At 37.6% G+C, this 17476-nt stretch overlaps 1 protein-coding gene across 3 annotated transcripts in view; it reads left to right on the top strand.

Moving 5' to 3' along the window:
- The window catches only part of ZCCHC7 (zinc finger CCHC-type containing 7), a 161145-nt gene that overhangs the window by 1661 nt on the left and 142008 nt on the right, over positions 1-17476 (top strand). For all 3 annotated transcript variants that reach the window (XM_045021798.1, XM_045021799.1, XM_045021800.1), the window contains exon 2: positions 8369-9077. In XM_045021798.1, coding sequence (XP_044877733.1) covers positions 8369-9077 — 709 coding nt within the window. The remainder of the gene's footprint in view (positions 1-8368; positions 9078-17476) is intronic.

Here is a 17476-nt window from a genome sequence, read left to right as displayed (position 1 = left end):
TGTGTGTTCTGTAAATGGGTACCACATATATTCTGCATAGACAGTTGGGTTATCACCTTTCCTCTCCTTCCCCATTTGCTGTCCTAAAAACCTCCATCTTTATGATCTTCTACACTGGAATAATGTTGGGTTATTTATAAGTTCATCATATGGATTGTTGGCAGAGAGCTGTGCTTAGGTCTTCAGGTAAAATTCATCCTTGATGTAAAGGGACAATTCAGCTGATTTAAATGGAGTTGCACCCATTCTGTGATCACAGTGGGAAAAAGTGTTTCGATAACATCCCTAAGAGATCACTGTAAAGAATCCCTGGAGTTTTTAATACTTTTATAAGAACAAGAATGCCCATACTCGGTCAGACCAGTGGTCCATGTGATTGTGCATTGAATGAAGGAAATACACCTCTACCCCTATATAACGTTGTCTTCGGGAGTCAAAAAATCTTACCATGTGAAACCATGTTCTATTGAACTTGCTTTGATCCACCGGAGTGCGCAACCCCCCTCCCCCCAAGCACAGCTTTACCGCGTTATATCCAAATTTGTGTTATATCAGGTCGTGTTATATCGGGTGTACTTCCTTTTGTTTGTTTTAAACCTGTTACCTATTAATTTCATTGGGTGATCCCTGGTTCTTTTGTTATGTAAAGAGGTAAATAACACTCCCATATTCTCTTTCTCCACACCATTCATGATTTTATAGACCTCTATCATATCCCCCCTTAGTTGTCTGTTTTCCAAGCTGAACAGTCCCAGTCTTTTAGATCTCTCCTCATATGGAAGGTGTTCCATCCCCTTAATAATTTTTGTTGCCCTTCTCTGTACTTTTTCTGTTTCTAATATATCTTTTTTGAGATGGGGCAACCAGAACCACATGCATTATTCAAGATGTGGGTGTACCATTGATTTATATGGTGGCATTATGCTATTTTCTGTCTTCTTATCTATCCCTTTTTAAATGGTTTCTAACACTTAACTTTTTTGACTGCCTCTGCACATTGAGTGGATATTTTCAGAGAACTAGCCACAAGGACTCCAAGATCTCTTTCTTGAGTGGTAACAGTTTATTTAGAAACCCTCATTCTGTATGTATAATTGGGATTATGTTTTCCAATGTGTATTAGTTTGTATTTACCAATCCTCCGTTTTACCTGCCATTTTGTTACCCCATCACCCAGTTTTGTGAGATTCCTTTGTAACTCTTCATAGTCTGCTTTGGCCTTAACTATCTTGAGTAATATTGTATCATCTGTTAAAATTACCAGGCAGAAACATGATGGCTTAATTGTATCATCTGCAAACTTTGCCACCTTTTTTGCCCTCTTTTTCAGATCATTTATGAATATGTTGAACAGCACATGTCTCAGTACAGATCCTTGGAGGACCATGCTATTTAATTCTTTTCATTGTGAAAACTGACCATTTATTCTTAGCATTTATTTATTATCTTTTAACCAGTTACTGATCCATGAGAGGACCTTCCCTCTTATCCCATGACTTTGCTTAAAAGCCTTTGGTGTGAGACTTTGTCAAATGCATTCTGCAAGTCCAAATACACTCTGTCCACTAGATCATCCTTGTCCACATGCTTGTTGACCTCCTCAAAGAATTCTAATAGATTGGTGAGGCATACGTTCCCTTTACAAAAGCCATTTTGACTCTTCCCCAACATATTGTGCTCACCTTTGTGTCTGATGATTCTGTTTAAGACACCATTTCTGTCTCAGACTCAATTTTTTCTTGTTTAAAGCAGTTTTCACTCTACTTGAAAACTATTTCTCTCCATTTGAACAAACTACAAACATGCTAGATAACTAACATTTGAAGAAAGAGCGCTTAGTCTCTCCTGTTGCTGCTTGTTTGGATAGGCTGCTGTTTAGCAATGCAAGCTAGCCTCCCTTTGCCTCTGACGTAATCATAATGGCAGGGTTACTTTATCCATTAGTCTCAACCTCATGGTGCCCTCCATCTACTTCTATTCTACTTGAAACTGGGATAAAAGACACTTAGGCCTGGTCTACACTAAGGGGGTGGGGGGTCGAACTAAGGTACGCAAGTTCAGCTACGCAAATAGCGTAGCTGAACTCAAACTACCTTAGTTCGAACTACTCAGCCGTCCAGACGCCGCGGGATCGAAGTCCGCGGCTCCCCCGTCGACTCCGCCACCGCCGTTCGCGGTGGTGGAGTTCCGGAGTCGATGGGAGCGCGTTCGGAGTTCGACATATCACGTCTAGATGAGACGCGATATGTCGAACTCCGAGAAGTCGAACGCTACCCGCCGACCCGGGCGGGTAGTGTAGACGTACCCTTAGATACATCCTATGTCAGCTCTGGTGCAGGATGGATTAAAATGATTTCAATTTAAATAAAATGTGTTTCAATTTAAATAGATTTGTTTAAAGATTAATTTAAATTTACAGCCATCTATCTGAAGTTCTGTTAGAATAATTTAAAACGTTAAAAACACCAGTTCAGTAAGTTAAATAGACATTATGCATTGCACATCTTCAGTTGTCATAGTGGTATTATTCATGATACATGAACTGTGTAGTGCTTTAGCCTATTTAATTAAATATAGATAAAATGGAATAGCGATTTTCTAGTCTGGACTCTTAAGTGTTACAGGTATTATCCAAATCTCAAATGATTTAAATCTGAACAAGCTGGTGGGGATTGAATAGGTTTTGGCAGTTCTCTGAGACCATTGATTTTTCTAGAACAGAATATCTTCATTTGCTGCTTTGTTTTGTTTTGTTTTTTTTATACTTGGGAAAAGGACTAGCTATTCTCCTTTCTCTTGTACTTACTCCATTAAACAATACAACACATCTTTATTTTGTACAACTTCTTTAATACAGGCTTTGTCCTAAAACAGTTTAGAGTTAAGTAACACCACTACAGAGATTACATAAAAGTACAGGAAGAGAAAAATGAAGATGTATAGGTAGAGCCTGAAATATTTACCAGAGACCCCTGCCATTGCAGGGCCTTCTGACGGCAGTAGAGTTCTGCTGCTCTTTCCTTCCTCAGTATCCTGGCTTCTGCTGGGGCCTTTATCCCTTCTCATTCTCTATTTTTTTCTATAGTCTCTTTCCCATCCTGGATTAGCTCAAATGCCTTTAATGCTAATATTTTTAGCAGCAACCAGCAGGTAAGTATCATGTCAATTTTGCTCTTCAGTTTTATTGCTGTCCATCTGGTATTAAGTAGCACCAGAGAAACTGACTAGATTTGTCAATTTTGTTGACTGCTGCTTTGTGAAGATTTGAGCTGTAGCAGGTGCACTGGAGGTGACGACAGACTCAGGGAGCAAACATGCCAGAGGTCCACATTTGAAAGGCTGTCTTTGCAGCTACAAGGGGATAGAGTGTTAAAAAAGATGTTTTCAATTTACATTTGAAATAAGATGGAGAGTTATTTAAGCGGGAGTTGTCTTCCAGATGGCAAGAGAAGTATGCTGTGTGCTATATGTTGGGAGTAGCAGGAGGACAGTATTAGATTAGCAGAGGAATTGTGGGGAGAGCGGAGAATGTAATAGAGACGCAGGGTATGTGAAGTTGGTTCAAGCAAGTCCATGAAGAATATTTAATATAAGGGGTACTTTTCTTCCCAATGCAGGGGGGTGATGGTGGCAAGAGATAGCATTGGATGCCAGACCACCCAGTTGGCTGTTGTGCACAACACCCTCTAGCATGGATAAATGCTGCTTTCTGAATGTTCCAGACAGTACCTTCTCAGCTGTGGTCAATGAAGGAGCTTCCTGCAAGAGAATGTGTTTTACTAGCCATTATTCCAGACGTTCATTTGGTATGACTGTTGGGTATTCTTTCTCCATCCTGTAAAAAGCAACAAAGAGTCCTGTGGCACCTTATAGACTAACAGACGTATCGGAGCATGAGCTTTCGAAAGTCTATAAGGTTCCACAGGGCTCTTCGTCACTTTTTACAGTATCAGAGGGGTAGCCATGTTAGTCTGGATCTTTCTCCGTCCTGTAACTCTGCCTTCTAGTCAGTAACTACACCTTGCTCTTTTCCGCCCTCCCCCTTATCGCCTATAATGTTTGTCATTTTTCACGCACATGATGCTATTTTTAAAAAAATCTCTCTCTTAAGAAACTTATTTGTTAAATGGCTATACAGAAAACTGCTGTCTAAGGCACAATGTAAATAAGTTGAAAAAATACAATGTTTTTTTTTCTCTAATCTCTTTAGGGTGTTGCTTGTAACAACAGTGGTTTAAAAAATTTCAGACAAGTGTGACTTTTTTTTTAAACTTGGCTATGTTCCTTTAATTGGGTTGTTCTCATTTAGTGTCCGAGAGACACTGCCCGCCATTTTGCAACCATTATTGTTCTTTGCCTGTGGCACAAAGCAGTTTAGTCTCCTGAGGACTAAAATGACTTAATTTAACTGAAGTCATTGGGCTCAACATAGGGATATTTGCATGAAACTCAGCAGCCTGTGATAGATCAGCCTAGATGATCCAATGGCACCATCTGGTCTGAACTCTAGGACATATTGAGGGAAGCCTTACACTAAAAGTTGTGCCGTGACTCAGTTAGCGACTGCATTTGGCCAAATCCCTGCACTTTTTGTATGTTAGCACCAGGACCTTGACATGGATCTTGAGGCAATGGGGAGTCTGTATTACCTAGGGAAATGGTGGACCAGCTGAAGCTTCTGCTTGGCTTTCACACTCAAACCCAAGGGAGTGCTTTGTGGTAGTCCAGCGTAAAGGTGACGAGCATCAGTCCCTATGGGCAGGCCCACATCTGAAAGGAAATATCCTCTTTAGCTGAAGATCGAAAAAAGCTTTTCTGGCTATTTGAATATCAGTAGGAGTTCAGTAAGATTCCAGGACTTCCCCATCACAGTCTGAGTGCAGATGTCTTCAACAGAGGATGAAGGGAAAGCTCTGTCAATTTCTGTCAAGGGCTTTCTCTTTTCCTACCAATATAATTTGTTTTCCTTGGCTAGAGATTGACCTGCCACTTTTCATCCAAGTATTTTTTCTCTCTCCAGCATTAGAAAGTATGAGTAAAGTTATTGCCCATGTTTGGTGAGAATGAGATGGAGAGCTGGATGCCATCCAGCTTATTGGGGATAAAGCCTGTAGTATCTCATCTCCCCAGTGATCTGACATATATGCCGAAGAAGAGAGGAGACACGATTGATCTCTGTAAGACTCCCCAGTTCAAGAGCCTTGGGGAGGAGGAGCAGTTAGTTATCCATCCTGATCCTCTGGAGTCTATCTGACAGGAGAGAATGAATAGACGTTAATGGGGATGGGCCAAATTGCACTAAAGTTGTCTAGATGAGTTAGCAGCACCTCATGATCAAGTGTCAAAGAGTGCTAATAGATCTAACATTGGATGCTTATGTTTTTGGTCATGGCTCACTTAACCAACTTTTCAATAACTTTATCTAGAATGTGAGGGTTAAAGACACAACAATAATAGGCAAGATTATTTGAGTTGTGGCTTCTTGAACACCAGCCAAAGTATTGCTTTTTAACCCTGATGGTGGACTCACCTTGTTGAAGGAAGTATTCTATACTTGCTTTCAAAAATCACAGATTATTAGTCTAAGGTGGCATAAGGTTGCTTGATTGGGCAAAAACTCTGTCTAGGAAGATAGTATGTTCCTCATCCTCTGCTCTGATTCTCTCTGTTTGGACCTGGAGAGCTTATATTGAGTGATTCACTGCCAACCCCTGTGCCTCCAAAAGTAACAGAAGGGCTCTTCAAGGTAAATGCTAATTGAGTCAGAGATTGTCTGAAATCAGTGCTTGTACTTTAGCTATTACAGTTCAGCTAGTCAAGATTTTACAGATGCTATGGCAGAAGTTTTTTTTTTAATATGTCAAAATGTCTCATCTTGTTTTTCAGTTTTTTATTTTAAAAATTTCTTTTTAAAAAGGTCAAAACCAAACCAAAATGTTTTGAAATTATCAAAACAAAATGTTTTGCTTCAGCGGAACCATTAAGTTTTTCACTTTGTGAAATATTTTGAGATTTGGCCTTTTGTCTCTATTCAGAACAGGAATGTTTTTTGAGTTTTCAAAAATTCTCGCAGTGTGGGAATGATATTTCCTGCCCAGCCCTAGTGATAAGCCAAGGGCTGTGAAACAGTTGGATTCCTATGCTGTCCTTGTCTCTGTCCTTGGATTTTCCCAGCAGATGATCATGTTAATCTTTGCTGTGAGCTCAGTAATTTTGGGATGAGGCTGAATTATAGGACTCTCTGAAAATTGTTGGTGGGTACACCATTTCAAACGCAAATTTAAATTAGAGAGGGTGCAAAACCCCTTGTCCAGTGGTCATAAGCATTATTTTTTTCTACACTTAAAATCTGCAATTAGTTTGCAATTTTAGCTACGTTTACAATGTTTACTTTTGCAAAAACTTGTGTATGTAAGGTCATGTTGGGTACTTTCCTTTTTAGTTTGACCTCATGTAGAATGTTGCTATAGACTGAAAGCTCTTTGGAACAGAGACAGTATCTTCTTATGTGTATGTACAGTACCTAGCATAATGGGACCCTGAACTTGGGTGTCTTGGTACTACCATAGTAGCAATAGTAAATATAGATTTGAATTTTTGATTTAGGATTGATATATATCCTTTGTGGACTTTAACATGGCCAAACCACCACCTTCCACAGCCAAAAAACTCAGGATATATCTATACATTGATTAAACAGCTGACCCAGGTTAACTGACTCGGGCTTGTGGAGGCTGTATAATTGCAGTGTAGACATTCATGCTCAAACTGGAACCCAGGCTCTGGCACTCCATGACAGGGGAGGGTCCTGTCTTGGAGCCTGGGCTCCATCCAGAACCTGAATGTCTGTATGGCCGTTTTACGGCCTCATAGCTCCAGCCCCGTGAGCCCAAGTCAGCTGACCTAGGCTGGCTGAAGGTGTTTAATTGCTGTGTAGACATATTCTCGGAGTCCGGTCTTGTATTTTTTACATAGTCAGAAAGGTCCATTTACTTGAGTAGTTTTATTGTGTCCAGAAATGCAAGATCAGGCTTTAAAGAGGAAAGGAAAATACTTTTTCCTCTATATAATGTGAACCATTTTTAAAGTTATGTTTTCAAAACAAATATTAGTTTTTGTACAAATGGACAAGCTGTGAAATTTGAGTGGCAATTCTTCATTGAAAAATGACGCTAAAAATTCTTACTCAGTAGACTTGGTCTCTCTGTGTATCCAGAGTGGCATTTTACTTTACTATGTTTTTGCACTTTTTACCAATGTTAGCACTACCAGAGCCAGCTATGGGAGAGCGAACTGGATTCTATTCATATTATCAGAAGAACTATAATCTAAGTTCCAGTTGCAGAATTCTTGTTGTTCATGATGCATGAATCAGAAATAACTTATCTTGTTTGCTAGACACCAGAGGAATGTTATAAACCTGAAATATCAGGTTCTGTTCCTGGCTCTGGGTGGGAGTGAGTAGTGGTTACAAATTTGGCACATTTATTCTAAAATGCAGTGTTCCTGAGTGGAAGAGATATGAGACTTAGGTTCTATTCCCAGCTCTGTTGTAAGTGGTCTTAGTATCTCTTTTGTAAAATGGGTGAATGGTATCTGCCTGCCTCTTGACGTGCAAATATGAGGCATTGCTCAGTAATAAAGACTGTGAAGTACTCAGAATTAATCCTCAGAGGGGTAGCTGTGTTAGTCTGGATCTGTAAAAGCAGCAGAGAGTCCTGTGGCACCTTATAGACTAACAGACGTATTGGAGCATGAGCTTTCGTGAGTGAATACCCACTACATGCATCCAACGAAGTGGGCATTCACCCATGAAAGCTCATGCTCCACTACGTCTGTTAGTCTATAAGGTGCCACAGGACTCTTTGCTGCTTTTACAGAATTAATACTGGTACAGTAATTGAAAGAGCTAAAGCTAAAACGCAGGATCTTTTCTTGGCTTCCAACTGAGTCCTGAGCTCTGGTTTTGTGTCTGCCATGTAGGAGGGTTACTGGGGACTAGGATAATGTTAAATGCAATTGTCATGACTGAGTCAAAACAGCTGAGGTTAAAATGAAAATCAAAGTGCAACCTTAACTATAGCATTTGCTATTGTGAATGTTATAAGTAATGTTTCCGGTATCATAAATCTGCTTGGTGTGATGTCTTTTTCTGTGTTCATAGCTCTATGATTGTCCGTGGAAACACCTACTAATTTTCTGAGGATATTATGTAGTTAACTATTGTTTGCATTAAAGAGTGATATGAATGATGTTTTAAGTATATAAAAGGCGTCTGCTATTACAGATGGAAAAAGTATTACACTTTCATAGAGTTTCTGGACCCATTTACTTGGCATTACTGATAAGGTGTTTTGTTTTTTCCTAGATACGGGTCTGCTTTCTTTCCAGAATGTTCGGGGGGCATGGAGACATAGAAACATATGATGATGACCTTTATCGTGAGGAGTCATCCAGCGAACTAAGTGTTGACAGTGAGGTAGAATTTCATCTCTACAGCCAGGTCCATTATGCACAAAGTCTTGGAGAAGTCAATGGGCAGGAAGAGAATGAGGAGATAGTGGACTCTGTAGAGAAGCAAGGTCAGAGTTCAGTTTTGATCAATAAATTGGACCAGGGCAAGAACCTTATATTCTCAGACAATGATGTTGTTCAGATTTCAGATGGCTCTGAGGTCATCATCTTGTCTGACACACCTGATGAAGACAGTGTTTACAAAAGCAAAGTGAAGAAGACAGCAACCTCCCTAACACCAGCTAAACAATATAGTCAACCAGGATGCTCCACACGGAACCTCTCTAGAGCTTCTGCACCCACTACCTTGGATTCTGATGCAAAAAAGTCAAGTAAAGAGAAAAGGGCTAGTGAGAAGTCTAAACCAACTTCTGCTGGTAGAGTACGCATGATCCAAGAGATTCTGGTAATAGAGGATAGCTCAAATGATGAGGAAGAAGAGGAAAGCACAATCTCTGAAAGTGATAATGTGGAGAGCTGGATGCTATTGGGATGTGATACAGATGTCAGAGATGAAAATATCATTTTGAACCTTGAAGGCTGTGGAACTGCTGTCAGTGAAGGTCAGTACTTTTGTATAGATAACACTGAATAGAGTAAAGGAGCTGATGGAAAGATCTGGTTACCATGATATTGATGTCAATATTATAAAGGAAAAATAAAGGGAAAGAAGTAGATGCAGTGCAAGGTGGCAAAAACCAAAAGGAGGAAATTGTAAAGTGGGATGGCAGACATAAAATATGATGTAGCAGATAATCGTTAATACTGTTGTGTATTATTTGAGAAGTGCCAGACATGTGCATAGTGCTTTGCAGAGAAGCAAATGACAGTCTCTCTACTCCAAAGAACTGACAAAGAGTGAGGAGGGAATTCAGAAGGATTTGAATTAGTTACATAAAACTATTACTTAGAAATAAAGGGGAGAAAAGATAAACCAATATTTGGGCAGCAAGAATAGAAATAAGAAAGGTATATAATGGTTAATTATTGTGATCAAAGCAAATAAGTAAGTAGTGACAATATAGCAATGTCAAGAGAAATGTGAGAATAAGCAAAATTGGAGGGAGAAATCACAAAATTAAGACTACTGAAAAATACAGTAGGAGAAGGGTATAATCCCTATGGTCAGTGTAAATAATTCAATTATACTGAGACTTTGCTGTTTTCTAAAATTTACTATCAACAATATACAAATCCTGCATGAAATAGTACACAGTAATTCCTAAACAGCAGGATTATTGATATCTAGCTTTTTGGTATATTTTAAAATATGTTTCCAAGTTACTGTAGAGGAAAGTCAGTGAAGATGACGTAATTCAAAGAATTGATTGTAGAGACCTGTTTTTAGCAAGTCCTTTCCATGGTAAAGTTATCACATTGGCCGCACGTTGTGTCGATTATTTTATTGCTAGGATAATATGTATTCTGGAACCAATGACTGAAAAATCTACTTGACTGTCATCTTCCGTTTCCCTATGCATGCTAGTCTCTCGCTGCACTGAGATAATTTCCAGAAACAGTGTCCCCTGTCAGTCACTTGAGAGGGAGCATTGCTGTCAGATATTGATTCAGTACAGTAAGGCCTGTCAGGTCACCTGTAGCAGTTAGGGCCTTCACTCAGCTTTGACTCACAAATGTATGGGTAGCACTTTCTCAGCCCTATATTGCTTTAGTTTTCTTTTGGTGCCCACAAATGACACACCGTGTAGTTATGGGTGTTGAGGGAGACATTCTTAGTTGCTAATATGTGGACTGATATCAGCAAGCAGGAGATTGCTTCAGAATTATTGTTCAAATGGTTACAACTATTGCCCACATGTTCGTAATGAGGGAGGAAGCCAGAAATATGTCTTCTTTCCCTTCTTTAAATTGTCTGTTCTTTGCCTCTAAGAATTCTGTAACATCCCACCTACAGAATGTGTTTTAATCTGGTTTGCTTTTCTGTAGTTACTTGCTAAATAGATTATAACATGCCCTTTACCACAATGTGTTGATTTGAGACCATTGTGCGACTGCCCATTGTCTAGAAATTTCACAAAAAAATTGCTGTTCACATTGTTCTCAAATCAATGGCAAGTATAGTGGAACACAAGTTGCCACATCACATTTCCAGATTGTCACATTCTCTATCAAATATGTTTTCTCCCTATAAATCTCTTTTTAACATAATTAAAAAGTATAATAGATAAGTATTAAAACCCAATTTTACTACATTTTATTTGATTGTTTTCTTTTTATATTTTCACATTTTCTTTCCTTTCTTCAAACCCACAACTAACTGTGTCATGGCAGTATAAAGCATATATGTTTCTTTAACAGAATGCTTTGTGGCTTTCAGGCAGCAAATGTACCAGGATATTCGGTAATACAGTTTGTGCATAGCAAAATGATACTTTGCTAGTGGTAACTTGTGTACATGTCACTTTTGTTTGATCATCTTATATTGTTCAGTGAATAACCATATTGGACAGGCAAGGTGATCAATTTATTTTTTGACTCTACACATCCTTTGTAGGCTTACCTGTAGGAATTGCCTATGGTGGTTATAAAAATTATCCCCCAGCAGAATATAGAGAAATGTGTAAAGAATACATACGCTTTTTATATTACATGAAAAAAGTACATTATCCATTTTTTGGAGATATTTTGTAAACAATTTATTAAAATAGTGATTTTACTAGATGTAATACCAATGTGGAAATTCAAATCTTTGTTCTCCTACTGCACTACCATAATTTTGTTGTGCAGCTGCCTAAACTCAGAGTAGCATTTAGAAAAATTAACTTGTGGCTAATATCCAGAGGTAGTTTTGCTTCATTTGCAGTGAAGCCCTTCAGAAACCCTTCCCATGTTTTTGACTAGCATCAGTAATGGTATTGTCAAGGGTAATCTCATGCTTTATGATTTACAGAACAGTGATCAGTTACACTGTGGAGTTTGCTACCATGTTGTAGCCTTCTTTCCAATATGTGCATTGAACTTAATTTGTTTTTGTTCAGGCATTGTGTCCTCCTTTCACATGTATTTACTTTGCAAAAACTTGCACAGTTTTTTCTGTTTAAAAGGTGCAAGCTAATGATGAAATGTTTGAGAGTAGTCTAATATATGTGAGAGCCAGAAAGGAACTGTGTGATCTGAGCGTAAACCCCCAGCCTGAACACAAAAGACTGAGAGGGGTAAAGTGTAGCATGCTTCTTAGAAGAGGTGTAGGTTAAATCAGTATACGTCTGTATTTTGACTGAAATTCAAACAACCTCTATTCAAGCATACACAATGCAGAAAAGTTTGCTCCATCTGGTATTTTGTTTCTAAAATAAATATGGTGATGTCGAAGGTAAAAACGACACAGGGCTGAAAATTATTTTTGTCTTTTGCTGGGATAAAAGTAAAAACCAAAAGAGTATTTAAATATTAATGCATTCAAACATAGTGGATAACCATAACACATCAATTTTAAGGTGCAAAACCTGCAAATCTTCAATATTCTCTAATATATCCATAATTTATTTATTGAGCTTCAGAGCATCATCTCTCAGATGCTGTGGACTCCAAGTACAGTGATTTGCTGAAACTTGAACACATTCATGTCAAATTAAAAGAAGAAAAGGAAAAACAAGGTGTTAATTTGTTTTTATTGTAATTGTATTGGCAAATTATTCTTTCAGAGACTCATTTCCTCTAATTCAGGTAGGAATTATTTTGAGAAATATTTTTAGTTATACTCTCAGAATGTTTGGGGCACAGGATTAAACATCACTTCTGTTGATTTACTGTGAATACCTACTATGTAAATTATTACTTTTTAAGGCTTTTAACATGAGTGTAGGGGGGATATAACATTTAGTGACTGGCGAAACCTTTATTTTTTGCCAAAGTTACTTATGGCTGTATACATTTGAGAGACCTCCTGTGACAGTCTGTTGGTATTTGTAGTGCCCAGTTTGATTCACACTAAAAAGGGAATGAAACATGCACAATACTGTGGCTATTGGAGTGGCCTGTTGTGTCAATCATTTGGTGGGCCTGTCTTTGTGCTTGAGACATGGAGATAAAGATACTGAGGTTCCACTAGAATAAAAAATTACTACTCCAGGGAAAGGAATGAAGCACCCCTCCTAATTGTGTTAAGTTTTCTACTTCTGATTTGCCAACATAGGTTAAGCTAAGAACCACATCATTTTTAAATTATAAAAACAAAGAACATCCTTCCTTGGTTCCCCCAGTGCGCACACACAATCCCTTCCATACATAAACCTCCTGTGTCTATCCTGTGTCTATTATGGTACTTCTTAGAAGAGATGGAAAAGCATACAGTGACCTGCACTTTCCATTGAGACAGAAAGATGTGTTCCTTTTATGCTGGGAAGAAGTGTTTTGGTGCCTGCTGCATAAATCAAGCTTCTTCTGCTATTTCTATTTTGAATTAAAATTCTGAAAATTTTAAATCATGCTGTTCAAATTCCTAATCTGTGCATCATGGCTCTTAGGTACATATATGAAAGCTCTTGTATTTTTACCCTTCAGCCTCCCTAAAGATTCATGGTACCCTTTACATTTTGGTCATATTTCAATTTCCCACATATATATATATATATTTTTTTTTTACCAAAGCTTGTGATGACACCATGATCCCGGTGAGTGCAACTTTTAGTTATAGCTATGCAGCAATATCTGGTTAAGCTTTTTTATTTGAGGAGACGAGGGTAGATGCTAGATTTCTTGTTTCCTGCTGAGGTGTCTCTGGAACTCTGCAAATAGCTACTGTTTCTCCAGTCATTCTGACGGGTCTCACCGTGATCTCAGTTTTATATTACGAGATTGCATATGGCTTGAAATGGATCGAGGCTGTCAAAATTTCATGAAGCAAGTTAGATCCAAAGGGCGAGTGACCAACAGTGACCATATATCTCTTGCTCCCTATATGTGTTCCCTGTGTACATTGGCTCTTTTTTTAGCCTTCCATGTGTGATATTTTTGAAGGTACGTTCCACTGCTTTTGCCGTTTTGCACAACGAAAGGGAATTATTTTTTTTTCATTTGGCATTTTAAGCAGGGATTATCTTCTAGAGTTGGACCTTTACTGTGTATTTCCAGGACATGTAAATGCTTTGCGCATGAGACAAAGATAGACACAACAATAGCAGATTTTTATTTTGTAAATATATAACATTCATTTTTGAGGCAGACATATCCCAGACCTTTGAAAGATGGGCTTTCACCTCCTCTTCTCTACCGCAATCAGGGTATGTATGATGAGAGGGCTAATCTCCTGTAGCTGCCAAGATTTCATCCATTCCCTCATTAAGGGCCATCTTTTTAACATATTTCCTTTCTGTATTTAGCACTAGTCTTAGTCTCGGCACTTTTTCTACATTTGAAGAGACAGTTTTCAAAGTTGCAGCATTGAGGATCACCCTAAGGAGTGCAAAAAAATGATTTCTCTTCTATCCCCCCTGCCCCATCAGTGACAAAGTGTGTTATTTAGACAACGTTCTCTGCTATTACCCGTTTGTAGAGAGCAATTCCGAAGGTGCTTATTGAACCCCAAAATCCCAGGAAGCAACACATGTTATTCTCCACTGGGCCATTGGAAAGGCTACTTGTGTTTTTAACTAACACAATAGGTCAGCTTTTTGAAAGTGTGTTTGAGGTATCACTTCTGGCAACTAGAAATTGCTATTAAAAGTAACAAATACTGGATATCGCTTGTTCTGGTAAACAGCGTTAAATTCAAATGCCCTTTATGGTCATTGCTCAGCAGACTGAAAACCTCATTAGAAACTCTGGAACCTTCTTAGCAGCTTTGGCTGGCGTTGTAATAACATTTTGGGATGTTGACACAACATGAGATATTTTAACTAATTTACGTGTTCTCCGCACATAGCAGATACTGTTTGGGATCCTAGCGCATGATAGCTTGTCTTCCAGCAGCTGCGCTCCAGATTAGATTTCCAATTTAACTTTTTATTCACATATATCTGTTTTCTTCCAACAATGATCAATACCTCAACAAAAAAGTGCGCGCGCCAAGGATTATGCTCTACTCTTTTATTTAAACATTTCACTCAGTGATTGCATGAATGCTTTGCTTCTTATAGCTTTGGCTTTGATGGCAAATTCAGACAAATAAAGAACTGAAGACTCAGAGCAGGTTGTACAGAATTGAGCCAAAACTTGCTGGTCATTAGAAAATATTTTAAAAGCTATTTATCAAATGACCTTCAGACTCTACAATTTATAATATAGAGTATTTCCTGCTGCTTCTCCGACCTGCCCAACAAATTGATTTTTAAAATACTCTTTATGGTGATGTTGCGTAGTGGAACAAACTAATGGCTGACTGACATGTGGGCAGATTATTTACACTCCACTGTAGGAATTGGCTGACCCTTACTTTGTCAGTACCGAGAAGAAGCCTTTTCAGGCCCTTTAGTTTGGTTATCATCACTGTGTTGCATTTCAAAACAATTTATGCTTTGTCTATTGAAGATGCTTTTCCTGTTTGTTGAAATTTTATTGGTTAAAAACAGCGGGATTAATGAGAGAAGAAACACTGGTCATCATCCTGTAAAATAGAAGCTGCTTTTTCTAAAGCAGTTTGCTCATCTTTAACTAACACCTTTAGTGTCTGTCTATCTGTCTCTCTTTTGCTGGGCTTACAAGTCTTGCTAATGGCAAACTTTACTTGTTAAGCTTCGCTTTACATTACTTACATTTCCCATTCAGCCTACAATGAAATAGTAATGAAAGTGTATGCTTTTAAAACAGAGTATCAAATCTGCAAAGACTTTACTTTTTGCCTTATTAATGTTGGGTCGTAACATTTGGCCTTGGAGTGAAGCTTTGCTTAGAAGTAGTAATCATAACAACTACTGCTTATGCAGATATTGGAGTCAAAATTGATAGATATTGCAACCTCGAATACTGCAATCTAAGTGTTTTGGTACTAGTCAGGATCAAAAAAGGAAAAGCCCTTCTTTGACCATCAGTGCTTTACACAGATTCTTCTTGACAGTTGAATTTTGTTAAAATTCTAGTGCTCTGTATTGAATCTACAAAATTGCTTTGAAACTTAGACTACGATTATAACAGTCTTGCCTGCACTAATAGTCCATTTTACTACTTATGAATGTATTTAAGCAAAAGCAGGAAATCTTTTAAATATTTTTTGGGAAAAACTTGCTTGGTTTATGCTTTTGCCCGTTTACTTTAACATTTTCTTTGATAACCAGTTTTACATACTTGGTCTTTGCAAAATGGAGTATCAACTTTTTATATTAGAGCTTTTGATATTTTTATAACAATCCCTTATTTTGTTTCTGGATTTTGTTTTTTAATTTGTTTTAGTACATGAGAAATCTTTTGTTCTTTTGATGCTGCAGGAAAAATCTGAATTACCATTTCTTCCTGTCCTCAAAATACATTTTTTTTCTAGTTCTGAAAGGAATTTTTACAGATGCTTAGCTAAGCAATGAAAGAAAATATATTTTCTCTTCAATGAAATTAGATTCAATTAGAGTTATATCTATAGCTTTTCATATTTATGTTAAGAACCCTCCACTATGGGACAATGTACTAATTTATATCAGTTTATGACACCAGAATAACACAGAAAAAGGGGTTTTTGGCAGTGAAAAGGAGTTTTTATTTAAAATACATTGTTGTTCACAAAGGTTTGCCAACAATATACTGTATCTTTGTTTACTTGAGACATTTCTTATTAAGCTTTAACCTTTGAAAAACTATTGGGCATTACAGTTCAACAACTGTGGCTAGTGCTGCTTTAGTTAATTCCTACTCACCCCCCTCCTTTTATGGGTTTACAATTCTCATTTAAGGTTTACTCTGGGCTGAAAAAAGAGAGGTGAATCTTGGCCCAAGAACATTTTGTACACGTCCAGAAATATATTTGACCAATTAAGAGATAAATGTAGCAAACAACAACAAAAAAAATGGTATTTTTTGATACACAAAATAATTTACATTTCAATTTAAAATGAAATTTGACATGTTATAAAACCCTACAGTCACTTTTGATATTTCAATCAAATAAAAATTGGCTGGCAGATTTCTGTTTGAATAGGGGCTCAGTGTCTGATTCTGCTTGCTTGGAGCACAGTTTGAGAGGTGCTGAGCAACCTCAACTTAAATTAAACTCTCATGGCCTATAGGATGTCTCTGAGGAGGAGGAATTGGTGCCTTACAGGTTTGGCGCCTGAGGCCCAGGTCTTGCACTGAACTCCGTGTGGATGGAGATACCTTGCTATATGGAGCAGCTTGCAGGATCTGGCACTGTGTAACTATTTGTGTATGGAGGTATACTGTATGTATTTTAAATGCAGACAGAAGACCATGGACGTAAATAATCTTCTTTTCTAAAAGTTCCAATGCATGTGCTGATATGGTGGTCTCTAAAAGGCTCATTCTATACTTAATTTTATTTTTCAATTTTTGAAGGGCTCTGTTATAATTAATATTATACAGTGTGTGTATTTATAATTATATGCTCACAAATTTGAAGAAATTAATAAAGTTACATGTAACATTATATCGCATCAACTAAATTTAAAATTAAGGGTGCTGTCATTAACTTCTGATTTTTTTTTCTACATATTGCAATAGTATTGAATCTATGTATAACTTTATAATGTGCACTTCTTTTCTTAGAAAAGTTTTAAAACTAATGCTTTATCTTTAATGTGAATTTTTTCTTGCCTATGTTTGTCAGAACTTAACATTACTTAAATGGAGGGGAAGTTTTTTGTGCATGAGTTATTATAACAGCATTCACCCTGGGGCTGTAATAAGCAGTGGGAATCCATCTACCCTTTACTAGATACAGCACATGCATATGGATATTTTGATTAAAAGAAAAAAGTTAATCTTCTTTACAGTGTAATGAGGATACACTTGAATCTCTTGATTATTTAAAAAAAATTAATAAAACTAATAAAGTTCTTTT

This window comes from Mauremys mutica, chromosome 6 (genome assembly GCF_020497125.1).
Source record: "Mauremys mutica isolate MM-2020 ecotype Southern chromosome 6, ASM2049712v1, whole genome shotgun sequence".
Lineage (NCBI taxonomy): Eukaryota > Metazoa > Chordata > Testudines > Geoemydidae > Mauremys > Mauremys mutica.
The sequence above is the reverse complement of the archived record's forward strand: the minus strand, read 5'-3'. Positions and strand labels throughout refer to the sequence as shown.